General features: G+C 39.3%; 1 protein-coding gene across 14 annotated transcripts in view; it reads left to right on the forward strand.

The window, feature by feature from the left end:
• grin1a (glutamate receptor, ionotropic, N-methyl D-aspartate 1a) overlaps window positions 1-21,525 on the forward strand; it is a 51,436-nt gene that overhangs the window by 21,109 nt on the left and 8,802 nt on the right. For 4 of the 14 annotated variants that reach the window (XM_017307812.2, XM_017307814.2, XM_008424644.3 and 1 more), the window contains 12 exons: window positions 519-646; window positions 2,376-2,540; window positions 3,610-3,728; window positions 4,055-4,167; window positions 6,352-6,500; window positions 7,389-7,546; window positions 7,990-8,151; window positions 9,311-9,420; window positions 9,733-9,878; window positions 10,659-10,709; window positions 16,485-16,511; window positions 19,044-19,154. In XM_017307812.2, coding sequence (XP_017163301.2) covers window positions 519-646; window positions 2,376-2,540; window positions 3,610-3,728; window positions 4,055-4,167; window positions 6,352-6,500; window positions 7,389-7,546; window positions 7,990-8,151; window positions 9,311-9,420; window positions 9,733-9,878; window positions 10,659-10,709; window positions 16,485-16,511; window positions 19,044-19,154 — 1,439 coding nt within the window. The remainder of the gene's footprint in view (window positions 1-518; window positions 647-2,375; window positions 2,541-3,609; window positions 3,729-4,054; window positions 4,168-6,351; window positions 6,501-7,388; window positions 7,547-7,989; window positions 8,152-9,310; window positions 9,421-9,732; window positions 9,879-10,658; window positions 10,710-16,484; window positions 16,512-19,043; window positions 19,155-21,525) is intronic. The other 10 variants (XM_008424648.3, XM_008424649.3, XM_008424652.3 and 7 more) reach the window with 5 other exon arrangements.

Below are 21,525 nucleotides of genomic sequence, written 5' to 3' on the forward strand. Positions count from 1 at the left end.
AGTTTCATTGCCTACAGAGGGATTTATTTCAAACATTTATTGAACCCAAACTGGTCCAGGAGACAAAGTGGATAAGCCACAAGATGAAAAATGGGAAATTTAGTGGAAGGAAAAAATGTGCTAGAGCAAAAAAATTGACAAACAGGGAAAATTGCATCCTTGATAGGACTGTGAAGCATTTCAGTCAGAAGGAGATGGAGTAAACTGTTGAGAATATTGAAAACGGTGCATCGACATCTCTTCTGGTTGACATTTCTCTAATAAAAATATATTTTTTTAGCATCTTAAAAACTGAATATTGGGTTTTCATGACCTGTAAATCGTCAATATTAAAGGACAAAAAGCTTAATTTGGAATCTTTCACTCCAAAAATAAAGAATCTCAAACATACGAGTTCAATCTGAAATAAATTCACTTTTCAGTTCTGATCTATTTAGATGAAAAAGCAGCCTCTGTTCAAAAGTCTCTTCCTCCTTTATATTTATATTAAAACGTATAAAAGTGACGTTTTCTGGCAGGGCGTCCCATCGTGCCGCAGTGCTGCTACGGCTTCTGTGTCGACCTGCTGATCAAACTGGCCATGACCATGAACTTCACCTACGAGGTCCACCTGGTGGCTGATGGGAAGTTTGGAACCCAGGAGCGGGTAAAAAGACACGTTTTATGCAGATAAACTCACTAATTTGCACGCTATTGGTTGGTGTTTGCAAAGCAGCCAATCCAGGAGCAGCATTCATTCATTTCTATTTATCATTTTGGACGTTTTTGTACTAATATTTGGATTTATTCTGCTTGTAGAAACAAACCAAGCACTTAAACAACAACAAAAAACATCTCACTTATTTATTTTTTTTTTTTAGCAATTCTTTAATGTTTTTGGTGTCTGGAAAATGAGCCTTATCAAGAAACTCCAGAATTTTAAGTCACAACTGGCACTCCACTGTTGCCTAGCAACCACATGTGAGCTCCAGCAACCCAAGCTGAGTTCCACCTAGTTTGGTCACCTGGTTTGACCGCTGTATGCGCTGTACAATGGCTGCTGGAAAAGACGAGTGTGTTGTTGTTGACTTACCATCTGGAAACCACTTGTTGGTTGTGCAGGAGGTTCTACTAATGCTTTTCAAAGATGTACGGCTGTGTAATCAAGCACCTGTTTGCAGCCATTTTGATGTGCGAGTGTAAACGTTGAGTTGATGGGCAGCAGCAGCAGCTTATTTGGATTTAAAGTGACAAGATGCCCTGAAACAGCTAAAATCTCATTATTAAAGAATGATTTTCTGCATAAAATGTAATAAACGTGTATTATATAGTAAACTGATCAAGGAAGCACAACCTTTTGTTTTCTAGTTATTTATTTATTTAAGCATAAAGTAAAAGAAGAATAGAGAGCATCCTGTGGTTGTTAAATGCATCGTTTTAAATGTTTTAAGTCAGTTTTTGGTCGGTACTTTTATGGGAATCTCTGCAGGATCCACTTTTCATCTGGGTTGAGGTGACTGCAGAGATCCGTAGAGGAGAAGGGGAGGAACACTGGCTGAACCAAAAATAACCTCTGTCCTTATTCATAATGCATCAAAGTAGGGTATCCCACTGTAGCGCTGCAGCAGACATGAAACGCACCACAAACAAACCATCATTTACTTCAGTCGTATCAATATAGATCATTTTTAGCCAATAGGTTCAATAATTTCCATTCTGATTATTAATACTTTGTTTACAGAAGCTTTTATTTATTGTTTTTGGTGTCATGTTTTATTTTGAATCTTTTTAAAGTGTTTTATACAAAATTAGAGTTTATTGGTCAATATATTAACAAAATACAGCTCTAGAAAAAATTAAGAGACCATTAAAATGATCCCCCAGAGCTGAATATCTTTAAAATGATGTCAAAACAAAGTAATTACTACGATAATTTATCAGTTTGTGTCTTGGATTTATTTTTTTAATGTTTGTCATGCAGACACTCAGGCTCTGTAAAAAAAAAAACATATTTAGCTACTGGATGAATTATTGAGGAAGCCTTAAAGTGGTTTGGCTGCCAACAATCAGCACTTAAAGCTGGGAAGATCGTGGACGTCGGCCAGGATGTTTTGTCGTAAGGAGTTTGTTCTTCATGCTTCAGTCGCTCAGGTTGCGTTTTCCGTCACACAGTTTCTGGGTTAATGCTACATTTTCTGACACTGAAAAGTGCCGAGATGGATGCAAAGCTCATCATTGCATTAACAAAAGCTGTGGAGATGCAAACGATGCTCCTGCAGAGCACACCCTGCAACGTGAACCGCCTCAAACCAGTTTGGTGCCTGACGCATCTGTGTGTGCAGAGTAGCGCTCCTACGCACTGCAGGGTTATTGATGCCTTTGCTTTTGTACTTCAGGTGAACAACAGCAACAAGAAGGAGTGGAACGGCATGATGGGAGAGCTGCTGGGTGGGCTGGCTGACATGATCGTGGCGCCGCTGACCATAAACAACGAGCGTGCCCAGTACATAGAGTTCTCTAAACCCTTTAAATATCAAGGCCTCACTATTCTAGTCAAAAAGGTGAGAAACACTCACATGGTCCTTTTGCCCAGCTATTTATTACTAGAGGTCATACTGTGGTACCTCGTGTTAAATTTAACTTGTTTTTTAATTTTGTACATTATTTCAGCTGCTACAGTTCATCATCTAGCTAACAGCTGGCCAGTTGCTAGCTAACGGCGTGGTCAAATTTTAATGAACAGCTTTTGAAAGAAACACCGTCAGCTTCTCAAAGTTAGGCTAACAGATGCCGTGTGGCTAACAGCTGCTATCTATCAAGCTAAGACAACTTAATGGCTGCTCTGAGTCGAGCTAGCAGCTACTCGGAGCTGACTTTGCAAAATTTAGAGCCAACAGCTGCTCTGAATTGAGCTCACAACTGCTCATGGTCAAGTTAATGGCTGCTGGTGGTTTATTTGCTCTGAGTCAAGCTAGCAGCTTCTTGGAGCCAACTTAACAAATGTTCAAAGTGAAGCTAATAGATACTCAAGGTTAGCTAACAGTTGCTAAGAGTCCAGCTAAAAACTGCTCAAATCAATTTAATGCTTGGAGTTGATTTAGCAGCCATCAGAGCTTGACTCTGAGCAGCTGTTAGCTTGACTAGATGCTAGCTAGTCAAGCTAACATCTTCTCAAAATCAAATCAGCAAAAACTGAAATTCCAGCTGGCATCTGCTCAGAATCAAGCTAAAAAACATATCAACGTTAATTCAATGGCTGATCAAAGTCAATTTAGCAGTTAATGAGTCAATAAATGCTCAGAGTCAAGCTAACAGCTGCTTAAAGTCAAGCTAATCTGCTCAGAGTTGATTTGACAGCTGTTTACAGTTATTGTAAGCTAAAAGCTATCCAAAGTCAGAGTAGCAGCATGAAATCAGATCAAGAACTTTTTAGAAATCAAATTTCTTCATCTTAAAAAAAAAACTAGAATGATCCCTGTGTTCAGATCTCGTTTGTCTGTGTTGTAAAGTTTTATGGCTGCTTTGCCTCCACTGTTGCTGCTTAATGCATTCTGCTACAGACTGAATGCGACCTCTGCAGTGCGCCTGTCGTTGTGATGTAATCGACTTATAACCTGTATGTGTTTTTAGGAAATTCCTCGAAGTACGCTGGACTCATTTATGCAGCCGTTCCAGAGTACGCTGTGGCTGCTGGTGGGTCTTTCGGTGCATGTGGTGGCGGTGATGCTTTACCTTCTAGACCGGTTCAGGTACAAGAAGGGCGTGTTTGTCCATATGTGTGTTTGTATACACAGTGTGTGTATGTTTATATGCACTCCTCAGCACTGCAGATCTTCCCTCAGTGTGGATGAGAGGGCAGACCGAGGTGAAGATTGCCTCCGACCATCCCACTGCTCTGTCCCCGTGCTACAGTCTTTAGCCTTTTTCCTTTTCTCCGACAGCTAATCTCTGTCTTGCTTCGCTCACTCATGTTCAGTTCCCTCCTCCTCCTGGGAAAATGCTGGGATTCATCCCCCTGTGTGAACTCAGACATCTCATTTTGTCCTCTGCAACCCTTCCGATTTCTTCCCTCTAGTCCATTTGGAAGATTTAAAGTAAACAGTGAGGAAGAGGAAGAAGACGCCCTCACCTTGTCATCTGCCATGTGGTTCTCCTGGGGAGTGTTGCTGAACTCTGGAATTGGAGAAGGTCACACTTTACAACTTATTTGCCTATCCAACGTTGCAGTAAAATCAACTGGGCTATTTTCACTGCAAAAACACAAAACGTTACCAACTGTGTTTTTAACCAGCTGATCAAACTGCTGGAGTTACTGCTTGGGTTGCTAGGTAACGGAACTGGGCTCGACTGGCGTTGCTAGGTAACGGCGCAGTTCCCACACTGCAAAAACACAAAATGTTTCCAAGCATTTTTGGTCTAGTTTATAGTGCATTTGAAATAAGGCAAAACTAACTTTCAAGCCAATTTTCAGCAAACTTATTTAAGTCAATAATCCTTTAATATTGATGAAAAAGTGTTAGTTCCACTTATAACGTGACATTTTTTTCCCATGTTCCACTGGAACCAATACATCAAGAGCACAGTGTCAAACTCGAGGCTCGCGTGCCAAATCTGGCCCTCCATACAGTTTTATCTGGCCCACAGGAATGCATAATGCATAAATAGGGCCTTGAAAATAATCGTTGTATGGTTATATAATATTTTATCAATCAATTGAAAGCCGTTTTAAACAGAAAAGATTTAGCGACAACAAAATAAATGAAGAAAGAAAATAATCTGACTTGTTCCCTGGAATTTACAAGATTAATTCTGAATTTTAAATTTTTTTTAGTTCAAAAGTCAGAATTCTGCCAGGGATTGTCAGAATCTGTGAGATATAAAACATTCTGAGAAAAAAAGTTAAAATTCTGGAAAAAAAATTAATTCTGAGATAAAACAGTCAAAATTCCGAGAAAATGTCAGAATTGAGGAAAAAAAAATCAGAATTCTGAGAGTGAAAATTCAGAGAAAATTTCACAATTCTGAGAAAAAAATAATTCAAAATGCCAGAATCCTGACATTTTTCTTAGAATTTTCACTTTGGATCTCAGAAAATTAAAGCCAGAATTCTTTTTATTTTCCAGTGGTCAAATCTTCTTCCATAGTTTTCACATGTATACCACCAAATTCCATCAGTGCTTATATTTTAAATAATAAATATTTACACATATTTTTAGAGGCTTGTTAACAGGTTTAAGCACATTCAGAATCACGTTACGGCCCAAAATTAACCAGCCAACGTTAACCAGCTGCTAGCAGCTCTGAACGTTGCCTGGCTTCTCTCCTCTTCATTTGAATAGGTCGCGACTCCAATTAAAAGGGGAATCCTTCTTAATCAGAAACGAACACACAGTGTGTTATAAAGTTCAACCTTTATCACGTCTTCCTGTCCCCCTGTGGGCTGAAGGGACGAGCAGCTTTGGTCCGTTTGCTCACTGCTGGACGGGCAGACAGTGCTGCCTTTCATTGGCTTCTGGGATGTCTGGAGGTTCCTCACTTTGGATTCTTGACAGGGTGAAGGAAATCGCCAAGGAAGCGGCAGCTTCCAGGGAAGGGGTCGTCATGGCGACAGAATCGGTCAAAAACAAGCGGCCTACCGGGAAAATACAACCAATCTGAATCCACCAGTTTGCTCCAAGAACAAGCAAACTGAGCCACCAGTCAGTAAAGATTAAAGCAAATCCGATCAACAAGGTTCACAAAGTTTATGCATAATTCACTTTTTCACCTTTTAATGCTTTCATTTTGGTCTCAGCTGCTTCTAAAAACAGTTTAAGCATTAAAAAAACACCACCCACCTGTTTTTTGTCAATAAGTTGAAGTTTTAAAATGAGCCGTTTCAAAAAACTCCTTATTGTTAAGTTGCAATCGGCAGACACTGCCCCGTTACCTAGCAACTCCAGCCTTGTTACCGAGCAACCCAAGCTGAGCTCCACAACGTTTGGTCAGCTGGTTTTACTGCTGTACAATGGCTGCTGGAAAAGACAAGTGTTTTGTTGTTGACTCACCATCCAGAAACCACTTGCTGGATTTTTGTTGGTTGTGCAGGAGGCTCCACTTCTGCTTCTCAAAAGATCTGCAGTTGTACAACTGTGGATCTGTTTGCAGCCATTTTCACATGCAAGAGTAAAGATTTACTTAAGGGGCAGCAGCAGCTTATTTGAATTTAAAGTGATAAGACACCCTAAAACAGATAAAATCTCATTATCCAAGAATGATTTTATGCATAAAATGTAATAAACATGTTTTGTTTAGGCTGTAGATGTATCCTAACCCGTTCTAGGAAGCATTATAAGTCACCAGAGCTGAAAACTGGTCTTGATCTCAACACAGGTGCACCGCGCAGCTTTTCGGCGAGAATCCTTGGCATGGTGTGGGCTGGCTTTGCTATGATCATTGTGGCTTCTTACACTGCCAACCTGGCTGCCTTCCTGGTGTTGGACCGGCCTGAGGAGCGCATCACCGGCATCAATGACCCGAGGGTGGGTAACGCACCAACCATTCATATGGTGCTGTCTTAACATCACGAATGTTTTTATTCAGCTGCTCGTTTTTCAGCTTTTATTTCACCAGGATTCAACTAGTCAAGCTAACAGCTGCTTAAAGTCAATTCAATGGCTGATGGGGTTGATTTAGTGGTTCATCTTAGTCAAGCTAACTGCTACTTGGAGCCAACTTAACAAATGCTAAACTCAAGCTAATAGTTGCTCAAAAAGTCAGGATAGCAAATGCTCAAAGTCAATTTAATTTAGCGCCTGATCTTGGTCAAGCTAACTGCTACTTGGAGCCAACTTAACAAATGCTAAACTCAAGCTGACTGCTGCTCAAAGTAAGATTTGTAAATGGTCAGTTGAGCTAAAACTGCTCAAAATCAATTTACCGACTGCTGTGAGTTGTTTTAGCTGCTTTTCTGAGTCAGGCTAACAGCCACTTCCAGCTAACTTAGCAAATGCTCAAAGTCAAGCCAATAGCTGCTTAGAATCAAGCTAAAAACGGATCAAAATCCATTTAATGCCTGCTCTGAGTAAAGCTAACAGCTGCTTTGCACCAACTTAACATAATCAAACACAAGCTAACATCTACTTTGTTCTAGCAAAGTAGATGTTAATCAAACTCAAGCTAACTGCTACTTTGAGCTAACTTGACGTAATCAAACTCAAGGTAGCAGTTGCTCAAAGTCAAGCTAATAGCTGCTTAAAATCAATTTAATGGCTGCTTTGAGTAAAGCTAACGGCTACTTTGCGCCAACCTAGCATAATCAAACTCAAGCTAACAGCTACTTATAGCCATCTTTTTGCAGGTGCTCAAACTCAAGCCAGCAGTTGCAAACTGCTAGCAGATGAATGTTTGCTGTCCTTCTGTGTGTGCAGCTGAGAAACCCATCCGATAAGTTCATCTACGCCACGGTGAAGCAAAGCTCCGTGGACATCTACTTCCGACGACAGGTGGAGCTTAGCACTATGTACCGCCACATGGAGAAGCACAACTATGAGAGTGCTGCAGAGGCTATCCAGGCCGTGCGTGACAAGTGAGTCTCGGCCAGGCCGGGCCGACCGGGGCGTACGTCGGCCGGCTGCTTCACACAGATTAGAGTCGGTCCGGTTTAAGGCGGGCCGGTCGGGGACATGGACCTCCGGGCCAGATGGAAGCGGCAGGCCTTACTGCGACGTTTCCTTCTGACCCGGGTCCATTACTCCTGGCGCCGAGCGCGAGGTTGAGCTAACGTTGCGCGTAGCAGCGCCCTTTTCCAGGTCAAACCCGGTTCCGAACGTCAGAACCCGATGGGGCAGGCGCCTCACCATCTGGCCTTGGAGTTCATTTGGTAAACGCTGAATGACACTTGATTTGGTGTGCGAGGAAGAGAAGGTTGGGAGGCGTAAATGTGTCTGTAAATCATTGTACTGTTGCACCATAACCCGCTCCTTCCCCTCCTCCCTCCTCCCTCCCTTCCTGCCCGTTCCCCCCCCACAGCAAGCTGCATGCTTTCATCTGGGACTCTGCGGTGCTGGAGTTTGAAGCCTCGCAGAAGTGCGACCTGGTGACCACGGGAGAGCTGTTTTTCCGTTCGGGCTTTGGCATAGGCATGCGCAAGGACAGCCCCTGGAAACAGAATGTGTCCCTGGCCATTCTCAGGTCTGTCCCAGCGGAAGCTGCGATTCTCGTATGAACTCTGATTTTTGTTTCATTTCTTTATTATTCGTATGATTTTTATAGCCACGATCCGACAGTTTACAGTCATTCAATATGCAATTATGGAGGAGGATTACAGCCAATGTAAAAATTAAAAAAATCGGACTTAAATCTCAGAATTCTGATTTTAGCCTCAGAATTATGGCTTTTTCTCAGAATTCTGATTTTTTTCTCAGAATTCCAGAATTCTGATTTTTTTTTTTTCTAAGCATTCTTACACTTTTTTCTGAGTTGACTTCAATCTCAAAGTTTTGATTTTAATTTCAGAACTTTGACTTCTTTCTCAGAATTCTGACCTTTTTTTCCCAGGCATCTCTTTACTGAGAAATTTGACTTTTCACTGAATTTCAATTTCAGAATTCTGACTTTTTACTCAGAATTTTGACTTTAATCTCTAAGTGTTTGTTAATCCCAGAATTCTGACTTTTGTCTCTGAAATTTGATTTAAATCTCAAAATTTTTACTTTAATCTCAGAATTCTGATTTTAATCTCACACTTCTTACTTTTTTCATCAGAATTTCAGAATTCTGACATTTTACTTAGAATTTTGACTATAATCTTGGAATTATCTCAGAACGCGGGATTCAATCTCAGAATTCCGACTTTTTTCTAAGAATTCTTATTTTTTCTTTAATCTCACATTTCTTACTTTTTTTCTCCAAATTTTTACTCCAATCTCAGAATTTTGACATTTTTTCTCAGGATTTCAGAATTCCAACTTTTTTCTAAGAATTCTGATTTTAATTTCAGAATTCTTTTTTTCTCTGAATTTTGACTTTAATCTCAACATTTTAACTTTAATCTTCTGAGATCAAGTCAGGTTGCTGATTGTCTTTATTCAGATTTTTTCCCTCATAAACCTGAGAAAAAAGTAATTTTTTTTTCTTTTTTCAGTGGCTCTAATCCTCATCCATTCTCAATACATCGGCTTATGTGACATCTTCTTATATCTTCCCTCTCCAGCATTGTTTGTCAAGTTTCTGTCTGTCTGTCTGTTGGACCATCCGTCTCTGTTGCACATGGGAGTAAGCGGCTCGAAGGTCCTGCCTCTGGAGGCGCCGTATTAACTTGTCCACCTCTCTCCCCACTCCCCCCCTGCAGTTCTCATGAGAACGGCTTCATGGAAGACCTAGATAAAACCTGGGTGAGATACCAGGAGTGTGACTCGCGGAGCAATGCCCCAGCCACACTCACCTTTGAGAACATGGCAGGTATGGTCCCCTCTGCGTAGAGAAAGCCTTAAAAGTGATTGGACAAAAACTGCAGTGGTAAGTTACTGTAGCCCTTTTTTGTCCAATACCTTTGCCGTACTTTCCTTCTTGGTGTCAGCGTTGGTGCTCTGTGACAGTTCTGTGCCGTTCTTCGACATCGTTGTTTACAGCCGCTGTCGTCAACTTGGAGCTGGTGAAGGAAACCGGGGCGACCGCTGAGCATCACAAGCGTTCATGCTCAGCGGGAGCGGCGTGATCCGAGACCGGGTCCTCACCCGTTTCCGTTTTTCTGTGTCTCTCCCCCGACACCAGGAGTCTTCATGCTGGTGGCCGGAGGCATTGCGGCGGGGATCTTCCTCATCTTCATCGAAATCGCCTACAAACGCCACAAAGACGCCCGCAGGAAGCAGATGCAGCTGGCCTTTGCGGCCGTCAACGTCTGGAGGAAGAACCTGCAGGTAGGAACGATTCTGCTTCGCCGGCAACCCGAGTACCGTCCCCGCCTTTATGATGTCAGGCACACGTGTCAAACTCGAGGCCCACGGGCCAAATCCGGCCCGCCACCAAGCGTTATGTGGCCCAGAGGGAGCCTTAACAGTTTGTTTAAAAAACATTTTACCAATCAAAGGAAAGCAGTTTTCAGTGGAAGAGGACAAGAGACTCCGGAAAAAAGAATTCTGTCTTTCTTCTTAGAAGTTACCAGAATCCGTCTGATTTTAATATTCAGAGACCAAAAGTGAGGTCTCTGAGGGAGAAAAAGTTAAAATTCTGAAACAAAAGACTAAAATCTGGAAAAAAATTACTCTGAGGAAAAATTGAAAATTCTGAGAAAAATGTCAATTATGAGACAAACTTTCAAAATTATGAGGAAAAAAATTATGTATGCAAAAAAATTTAAATTCTGAATAAAGTCAAAATTCTGAGGAAGATTTTTTCTCATAATTTTGACTTTCAATTTTAGAAATTGAAACCCAGAATTCTTTTTTTCATTGGTCATAATCTTCTGCTGCTTTCTGCCAAACTCCATGGATATGGAATAAAGTCCAGCGTTATTTAGCCGTTTTGTTTCCGGGTTTCATCTTCACATTCTGCCACAACCGGCCCTTTGAGGACGTTCACAATCTCAATACGGCCCAAAATACAACCCAGTTCTGGAACAGGTTCTGGACGACGGCCTTCGGGGTCCGGATTGTTTCCAGGAGTCGAACTGCAGCCGTATGTCTTGTGTGTGCCTGCAGGACAGTAAGGAAGCCTGTGGAGGTCAAGTGGTGACTGGGACTCCCTCGTTAGTACGTAGCTCTCCTACGTCACCGCTCTCAGTAGGACATAAGTGAACATAGTGGATAAAACCTTTCAGCTGCTTCATGGCATGGTGGAGTGTTTCTTTAAGCTGATCTGCTTCGTAAGGTCAAAGATGGTTGCAGCAGAACTGATGCTTTGATTGTCCCAACATTGACTTTCTCTCTCTCTCACAGCAACGCAGCAGCAGCAGCCAGGAGCAAAACATACAAATAGAGCATAAAAACAATCGATGTTTTGTCTGAGTCGGACTGTAGCGACCCATATTTACTGCTAGAGAGCAAACATGACATGCAGCAGCGCAGGAAAAACACGCCTGAGGCTCCGCGGAGCAGCACACTCAAAAAACAATCTGCTTAAAGGGCCAGTTCACGCAAACCTTCAGCATGTTCTTACAGGTTATACTGGTTTATTTATGTAAACTATTAGTGTACAGTACTGTGCAAAAGCTTCACGTTTGGTATTTAAATATCGCTGTTTGGGATTAATTTGAAACGTTTCATCCACTTCCTGTCTGATTACCAGGATTAAAGTCAAATGCCTAAAAAAAACCACATTTAAAATGGTTAAAACAGTTGATAAACGCTACGATGAAATATTAATCTGCCTTTCTGAAGACGAAAAGGAGAAAATCTTTGGCTTTTTGAAAAAGTTGCACTGTAAAACAAAATCTGGTCACTCAACTTGACTCAGTTTAGTTTTTTTGTTGCTTTGACTTTAGCTGTCAAGTTCAAAACACTTAACAGTCTTTAGAAATTATACTAAAATAAAATGATTAGTTAAGAGAAATTTTTAAAAAGTTACCTTAACTTTTTAAAGTTTTTATTTAACATGCAATTTTTTTTTTTTTTTTACTTCTGAACTCATTTCTAAGTTAAGCCAATTTTTAAAATGTTCTTTTATTATAAATTATGTCAATTAAAACCGCTCGTATTCTTCGCTTTTCTCGCTCTCTGTTTCGGCTACGCTACGCACAGACTCGTTGCCATAGCAACCGACAACAACAGATTCAGCACCAAAAAAAAAAAAACACAAACATTTCCCACGCAAAGAACAGAACATTCAGACAGTTTTGTTTTTAGGCTTCATGTTTATTTTGTGATTATTGATAAGTGATCGCTGTGGTGGATTAGCTACCGCTGCTATTGGCTAAGCTAACACTGCTAATTTAAAATCCTGCTCTACCGATGATCTGTCAATCGGTGTCTTTAGGTCAACTTTTTTGTTTTGTTTTTTACTGAACCAAACAAAACACACAGAATTCCACAGCACATCTACATGTTAAGGTTGTCATAGTCAAGCTAGCTTAGCTGAGATACTTTTCCCTCCCTTGCCATTTTTTTCTTAATTAAAACTTTTTCCTCATCTTGTCATCTACTTGTTGTGTTGGCAATTGGTAGCAAAGCACTGCGTCCTTTTTCTTGTATGTAGCAGGCGTACATTTTAGGCTTTTTAGCACGTTAAGAACTTGACAGCTAAAACGAATGCTAGTCATCGTTAGCGAGCAGGATCTCGCAATATATCTATAGAGTTCAGTTCAACCAAACCAATAGGTTTGTAGATGGACCAGAGTTCAGTTGCACATTCACACTTCACTCCAAACTTTCTCTGCTAACGAACATGAAGTCTAAACAAAGAGCTAAAGCATGACTCAACAGTTTTGCACGGTACTGTATCCGTCTGAATCTGTATTTTTTTACTCGGGGCGACTGATTTCAGCTCCAATCAAGCAGCAGCAGGAAAAACTTCCTTTACTCCGCCAATCAAGAACGTGATTTGCAGCTGTGCTCCGATGCAATCAGTGCAGCTGTGAGGTTTCTGAACGTCACTCAGGTTTTCTGTGGCTTGACGGCCGATCGTAGTCAGCGATCCGGGCCTGGCAGTGTGTCTGTTGTCTGTCTGTCTGTCCCTGCTGCAATGAAACAGCAGGGGCTGGAGGAAGGTACAGTATGAATGTAAGTGCCTGTTAACGGCGTCTACTGATAGACGCATCTGTTAGTCTCCCCTTATGGATGTTCGAGTTTCAGAGACATGAAGCAGATTGAATGCATGCAGGGCGGCATCACTGAGAAAGGAGAACGACACATTAGACGCTGATATTTTGAGGATCTCGTTGTCTAGTGGACAAAGATGGCCGCTGCTGCTTATTGACCGTCACTGTGGAGACGTATTTGCAGCGGCATCTTGCGCCTGCAGAGTCCAACTAATTCAATTAGTTCAGCTTGAATGTTATTTCGAATCCTATCTGCTGATTACTCCACGCTCCAGTTTTCATTTATTGAAAGTGACAACTTGCTTATGTAGGACACAAATCATGACGACGGAGAATATAAGATCAGTTTATGTGCCGTCCTCCTTCCTTAGTACGGCAAGCAGAGAAACCTGCAGTCTCATCGTTGGCTTCATTTTGACTGCTTGTATGTTTTTTTTACATGTAGCTGTGTGCTTATACTGCCTCAGGTTGGTGCATCGCAGCATTATGGAGGACTGTGCACATTCAAAAATGAATGTAGCTTCAGAGAAAGTGCACATCTGACTAAATCTGTGCAAGATGCTGTTTGAAGATGCTTTTTTGCTAAAGCTTTAAAGTTTAATGCATGACTCAGAGGCACTTAGCTGTTTATCTGTCCTAATAGTGATGTAGATCCTTATGATGTATATTTTTTATATATTTTGTGTCTTTGTTTTAACATCATAAGTATATATTTTCCTAAGAATTTAATGGTATTCAAATTAGTTCAGTGAAGAGGCATGAATGTTGAACAGTTATTTTTGTATTTTATGTTCACAACAGTTTGTTTTTGTTGTAACCTTTTGTCTTGAATAATGAAGTTTTTTCCTACAGAGTTTAAGTGATGAATATAAATAATAATGTAACGAATAGCGTGGCATCGAGTGCTACGACTGAAGCTAACAGCGGATCTGGGTATAATTCAAACCAAAAGCTACTTTAGCTAAAATCAGCTAACGGCTAATCAAAGTCAGAGTCAGTTTAACAATTTAAAAGTCAAGCATATGGATATGTGATCTGAATGAAGGAGCAAGTAGCTCAAGCTAAAAGCTACTCAAACTGAGCGTACTCTCCTAGAGCTAACAGCTACACAGGCCGAGTTGCTAAAGCTGAAGCTAACAATAACTTCAGTTAAAAATCAAGCTGCTCAGATTCAGAGTCAAGCTAAAAGATGCTTAAACTAGCAGAAAATGATGGATAAGCCAAGACTTGAGCTGCTGTCACAGACTAAGAGTCAAGCTAACTGCTCACAGCTAAAAGATCTAAAACTTAAGATAGCAGGTGCACAAGCTATAAACGAAGCTAATGAGGCTAAATAAAAGCCAACAGAAGTGAAACCAAAGCTAGGAATAATGGATTGCACCATGTTACATTCTAAAGATTTACATCACTGTTGCCACTTCTGCCGCTGAGGCTTCCCGTCTTGAGCTTCACCTTTTGAAGCAGCTCTTACTCAGAGGTGCACTCCTCTCTGAACGACTAAAACCGGCCTCACCTTGAAACGGCGCCAGGCTCTGGAGCTGAGCGCCGGCCACAGAGTAATGATGCCGCAGTTTATCTGGTGCATAAGTCCCGTTCCTGGCTTGGTCTGATGGCTCCGCATGCCCAGCATGGCCGACACTGAGCAGCGCCTCATCAGGCCTCCGCGCCGCCAGGCGGCTCCACCTGCTGCTGATGCTAAACCAGAGGAAGGGATGTGTCGTCGCTCGGGCTTTGATTTGTTGTTGTTTTTATCTTCTGAAGCAAGATGAACTCGGTAACATTTTATTTGAAGGGTTGTGCATAAAACCGACACGACGCCGTCAGAAACATGGAGGAGTTTTCATAAATGTTTACAGATGGAGCGTCATTCGGTAAATAATGACACTTTCTATGCTAGTTTTTATTCAACTTTGCTCAGAAAACTGTGATCTTATTTACTGAATGATGCAAAGGTGACGCTTCTAATGCAAGTTTTAATTCAACTTTGCTTTAATAGTGTCAGAATAATGCAAAGTTAACACTTTTAATTTATTTTAATGCACTTCAATTGCATTATTTGGCAAATAATGACACTTTTAAAGCAAAACTAAATGCATGTATTAATGCAACTTTGCTTTGAAAGTGTCATAATTATTAAATAATGCAAAGTTAAGACTTTCAATGCAACTTTGCTCTAAAAATATCATTATTTAATGAATAATGTAAAGTTGACAGTTTTTAGTAGACTTCTAATGCAACTTTACATAAAGAATTGTGATCTAATTTACTGATTAATGCAAATATGACACTTTGAAGGACATTCAGTGGAAGTTTTAATTAAACTTTGCTTTTAAACTGTCATTATTTACCAAGTATTGTAAAGTTCACACTTTTAATGGACTTTTAATGCAAATTTGAATGCCACTTTGCTTTTAAAAGTGTCGTAATTTACCAAATAAGGCAAAGTAACACTTTCAATGCAATGTGACTTTGCTCTAAAATATAATTATATACAGATTATTATAAATTTGACACTTTTAATCTAACTTTTACTGCAGCTTTGCTCAGAAAATTGTGATCTTATTGACTGAAAATTGACACTTTTAATTCAAGTTTTAATGCAACTTTGCTGTAAAAGTAACATTATATGCAGAATATTACAAAGTTGACACTTTTAATGGACTTTTAATGAAAATTTTAATGCAACTTGTCTTTATAATTATTATTATGTATGAAGTGTTGTAGAGTTGACACTTTTAACTGACACTAAATGCAACTTTGCTTGAAAAATTGTGATTTCATTGACTGAGTAATGCAAAGCTGATGCCTTTGTGGTCTTATAATTGAACTTTTAATGTAACTTTTTCTTAAAAATGTCTTTATTTACTGACCGACGGTAAACATTTATAAATACTCCTCCATATTTAAGGCGTCGTCGTGTCAGCCTTGTGCTCCTCCTTCTAATAAAGCGTCTCCTCTCTGCATTAATATTTACCAACATGAGGTCTCATCTTTCAACAGGAAAAACAAACAGATTTTGTTCTTTTTTGCTTTCCGTACTGAATGTGAAGCGGCCATCTCCTGAAGCTGAAACAGCCGAGTCATGTGACCTGATGAGAGACGATGGATGCTCTGCAGGCCCAGTGCTGGCCGCCATCGATCTTCCTGCTCTCTGTTTAATGTTTAATTATTATTATTACTCTATGTTTTCCTCCCTTATGACGCCCCTCCATCCATGAAGGCATGTTGAAATTCACACCACACTGCCCAGCCCCAAACTACCCACCACATTTTCTTTGACAACGTCCATCTTAGAGCGCCTCTTTTTTTGTTTATTTTTGTTTATTTTTAGGATAAAATCTCATCATACAGTTGGTTATTCAAACTGCTCCATATCAGGTTTAATTTGGTCAGGATCGTGGGTTTGCTGCTGCATTAGGGACCCATTCCACCCATCATGCTGCATCACATTCCCTTGTGTGTGGGGTGAATTTCCATTATACCGCTTTACGGTATAATGACTTTAAATGGGCTTCAGTTACTGACTTTTGTCGCTATTGTTTTCCCTTCGATATGCATCCAAAACTGTAGCTTCTCACTTTTTTTATACCTGCCTGGCTTTGGATGTGGATGTTTGCTTTGCTAGCAGTTTTTAAATAAATATTCGCCACATTTTTATTTATTTTTTATCAGTTTTTTTTAGTTCCCTTGGCTTTTGCTTAAGGATCTTGTATAAAGTAATAATCAGGTGGATGGAAATTTATTTTATTTTTCTTTTCTCCCCCCTATGCAGCCCTCTTCCTCTGTAGAGACTCAGGATGTAAGAATTCATTAATATGAGTTTATTTATTTGGTTTTGTTCATTTCTGCACACAAACCATGCAGTCACTGTGAGAGTAGCTGTGGGGCTCAGAGGGTGAGAGGGATGGAGGGAGGGATATATGGAGGGAGGGAGGTGCCAAAACGGCTGCAAAGATACTGAGAAGTTATTTCTTAAATAACTTTTCCACTTTTGTTTTGAAAAGTAAATGAAACCATTCGCTAAGCTTCGATCGTAATGCTGTGACGGTGCATTAGGGGCATCATGTGTAGAAAAAGAGACAGGAGTACATTCCTGCCAAAAAACTCTGAAATCTTTACATTTGACTCAGAAATCTAGAAAAAAATTGAACATTTTGGAGTTTCAAAAGTTTAAAATTTTCTATAAAAAGATCAGAAATTTTGAGATTAATCTCAGACATTTTACACAAAGAATTTGGACATTTAGGAGTTTCAAAAGTTTAAAATTTGTCAGAAAAAAATAACTGACATTTCTTAGGTAAATATCTGAAATACTCTTTAAAAAAATTGGAAAGTTTCGAGTTTCAAATCTTGAAAGTGTGCTAGAAAAAAAACTCAGAAATTTTGAAATCATTTTCATAAATTATTTTGAAAAAAGCATGGTTGTTTTCAGAGTTTTAAAAAGTGAAGCATTTTTGACTTTTCAAACTCAGAAACGTCCATGTTTCTTTCTAGAACATTTCTGAGATAAATCTAAAAAAAAATTCTATGAGTTTTTTTCTAGCAAATGTTTGACTTGTTAAACTCAAAAATACATTTTTCCTAGAAATTTTCTGAGATTAATTTTAAAATTTCTAAGGTTTTTTTCTGGAAAACTTTTGAGTTGTCAAACTCAAAATGGTTTTTTTCTTTTTTCTAGAAAATTTCTGAGGTTAATCTAAAAATTTCTAGCAAATTTTCGACTTTCTAACTCAGAAATTTCCTTGTTTTATTTCTAGAAAATTTCTGAGTTTTTTGGCAGAAGTTTACTAGTTTTTCTCCACGATGGCCCCAATATGCTGTCATTTAATGTCGTATTGCACTGAATATGCAAAGTTTGCACAAACCTCTGAAGACGATTTGTTTTTGTGATGTAAAGAAATGAGACGACGTTGAGTCTGGAAATGTTCCTCTGAAATTAGGATAAATATCAATTAATGAGTTAAAATAAAATTGATTGATCTTATTGACCAACTGATGAGCAGCCATTTTCTTAAAAACTTTAATGTTCTTGTCTGAAAAGTGCCGACCGTCTTTCCATGACCTGACTGGTTAAATATGCTCATAATATCCTGAATTAAAAAATAACTAATTTTAACATTATTTTGTATCAACTGTGTTAAATGCTGATTTGATAAACAGGAAATTGTTATTTTCTCATATTTTTAAACAAACATTTATAAAATATGAAAGCGATAAGCCAGTGACGCGGCGCTGCGCCCCGCGCTGACTAACTGCATCATAACACCTAAAATAAATGCCTTAATGTTTGACTGCCGACTGGCTGGAAGAAAATGTTTGTTTTTGCCAAACAACTCAAATCTATTTTCTTTTTATGCTTCTTAATTACAAATAGCTCACAACACTTGTAGTAAAGAACTTTGTTGATTCCCATTGGAAACCTTCAAATCCATATTTATAGAATCTGTAAATAATTCAGAACGGCCCGAGTTCATGGTTTTATTGTCACATTTACAAAACAGCGCCACCTTTCGTTTGGAGGAACAAAAACAATGAGTTAATATTTTAACTTTAATTGTAAATATTAAGATGTTGTGTTATTTCAAATTAGGGGGTCCATGAGTGTTTGTTAATTTGGAAAAGTTTAAAGGACAATGATCTGAGGAAGAATAACTCGTCCAAACAAAACTGGATTCAGATCAAATTTAGATGCGAGTTAAACTAAGTTTCCCAACAGGAGTCAGTCTGACAGATTTGAAGCGATGCTGCCAATTCAAGATGTATCTCATTGATACCCATTAAAGGCAATCAAGTATTAGTTGCATCAGAAATATCTTGATAATTTTTTTACGTCACAAAAACCCAGCAGTGCAAACTTTTCACATCCATCGTACCTCAATAGGTCATGTTGAGCGTTTTCCGCCAATCCATCTCAAGGCTTCGATCAGTTGGGTGTTTTCAGGCAGCAGCCATTCATCTAGATGGTTTAAGTAAATATAAATATCACAATCACTGACATCTTTTCTAGTCATCACTCATCCCAGTGCATTTCCGAGGATGTTTGAGCACATTTTGGAGGACTACTCCACCATCCTGTGCAGTAAGACCTAGAGCAGACACACATCTAATAACAAGCTTGATCCCTTCCTTTCTTTCTCCCTCCTTTCACTTCTTTTTGTTTTTTACTTTTTTAAATGCTCTAGTGTTTGTCCTACAAGATCCTTTCTAAAAACCGTAGACACTAAGGTGGGCTGTCGGGTGCTGGGTGTAGAGCGACTGGGTGAGACTGAGCGGCACAGTCGTCGCCCCGGCCGTAGCGCACGAATAATGTTTCTACATATATTCATTTTAGGATAGGAAAAGTGGTAGAGCAGAGCCCGACCCCAAAAAGAAAGCCTCTTTTAGGTCCATCAGTACCACCCTGGCTTCCAGCATCAAGAGACGTAGGTCCTCCAAAGACACGGTAAGGAGACGAAGGACCAACGACCTCCACTCCACGTTTCTCTCCTCCTCCTCCTCTGTCTCTGGTTTCACCTCCTTCTCTCCTTCTCTGTCCTCTCTGCATACATCCCCCCACATCCGAACGAGTCCCATGTCCAGCCCACTCATTTCCACGCGACTCTGCGCAGCTTCTGCCAAGTGTCTGTCCCTTTTGCCATCGATCAGCCATCACCATGTAGGGTTTACCGCTCCGTTGGCGTCAACCAGCGAAGGATCCTAGGTCAGGGCGGCCGAGGTTAGCAGCTGGGAGGAGAAAACGGAGACGCTTTATTTTGAAGGGCTGTGTGTGAGACGGACATAAGACTGTCGTAAACATGAAGGAGACTTGAGTGTTTGACTGCTGTCGTTAATGTCAGACGGTAAATAATGGCACTTAATGAAAAGTTGACTTGGTTTAAAAAGTCTTTGTTACAACAACTTGACATTAACAAAAAAAATTATTTATGACAATTTGACAAAGTCAAGTTGAATAAATAGGCAAAGTTCATAAGTGCTTTGTGGACACCTTGCTGAAATATCGTAGATTAATTAGATGAAAGTTAAGCCACAAAGCTATAGAGCTTTTAAAAGTTTGATACTTGTTATAACATATTTATGACAACTTGACAATAACCAATACGAAGAATGTCTTTTGACAACTTGATATCCAAAACGATAAATGTTTTTGTTGTCAACATTAACTGAGACATCATAATCTGTAATAAATATATTATAACATATATGAACTTTGTATATTAATTCAAAAAGGCTAACAATAAATGACAGAGTAATGTAATATTCACACAAAGTTACATAACCTTTTAAAGTTTGATTATCAGTACTTGTTATAACATATAACAGATTATAATTTCTTGCTTAATGTCTGGTTGTCATAACAAATACATTGTTGTCTTTATTATGATAAATGGACATTAACCAAGACATTATAATCTGTAATACATATGTTATAACACTCATGAACTTTCCATATTAATTCAAAAAGACCATCAATAAATGACAGTAATGTAATATTAACACATAAAGCTGCATAACTTCTTAAATTTGATAGTCAACACTTGTTATGACATTTATGATAGATTATAATATCTTTGTTAATGTTTGGTTGTCAACAATAAATGTCTTTGTTATGACAACTTAATATTAACCAAGACATCATAATGTGTAATAAATATGTTATAACACTTATGAACTTTGCAAATTAGTTCAAAAAGAGTAACAACAAATGACAGAGCCATGTAATATTAACCATAAAGCTACATAACATTAGAAAGTTTGAGAATCAATACTTGTCATAACATATTTATGACAGATTATAATTTCTTGGTTAATGTTAAGTTGTCATAACAAAGACAACTTAAACAATGACAACTTTTAATTTACGGTGTCATTATTTACCGAATGACACTTAACGACAACAGTCATAAACACTCATGAAGACTCGTTCATGTTTACGTCTGTTTTGTGCACACCCCTTCAAAATAAAGCGTCTCCTTAAAGCCTCCCGATAATCCAGGGTCTCTAGGGATTTTTGGGGTCTTCAAGAGGACGGGGGCGACAAAAGCCAGCAAGCCGTGTTTTGTGTTGAGCTGCTGTTCCCTCCTAACCTGGTCTCGGTGTGGGTTATGGCAGTGGTTTTCCTGGTGGTGGCGCTGCAGTGTGTGATCCTGTCTGTTCATATGATTGTGGGGTCATTTTGACTGCTTGATCCTGTGTGTTTCCACAGTTCCTTTGCAACCAACCCTGCACTTTCCTCAGTTTGGGTTTTGATTATGTTTTGTCGAGCATGCGCTGGTGTTCTGTAACTTTGGTTTCTTGTTGTTTTTGTTGTTTTTTTTTCTTTCCAAACTCATGATCAAGGCAGTAGTGATGGCCAGGCCTAAGAAGAAACCCAGCGTGTTGACTGACTTAACACCATGTCTATTTTCAGGATTACACTCATGGATTTTTATTGATAATCTTTTGATTTCTCATGTTTTCTTTGTCACAGTTCTTCTTTATTTTCCTCGTGGTCTGAACTGTGCATGCCTCTTTCAGGTTGTATTTTCAGGTGAAGACGACTGTCTTCTTTTCTGTTTGAATTCTTCTTCTTTTGTAATCATGCAACAAATTTTGAGAACTGTCAGACTCTCATTCTATCACAGGACAAGCATAATTATTTTTCTGCATATTTTCAACGACTGCAGGTGTGTTTGAAATGTGAATGTCACTCAATCACTATATTTTGTTCACAAAGTAGCATAGCTAGCAGGGCTACTTATACTTAACGTTTAGCAGCCTTAGCATAGCATCTTTTTGTCAATTGTTGTAGCTAGCGCTCCAGAACTGGCTAACAG

The sequence above is a fragment of the Poecilia reticulata genome, chromosome 12 (assembly GCF_904066995.2).
Source record: "Poecilia reticulata chromosome 12, P_reticulata-male-v2, whole genome shotgun sequence".
NCBI classification, from domain to species: Eukaryota; Metazoa; Chordata; class Actinopteri; order Cyprinodontiformes; family Poeciliidae; genus Poecilia; species Poecilia reticulata.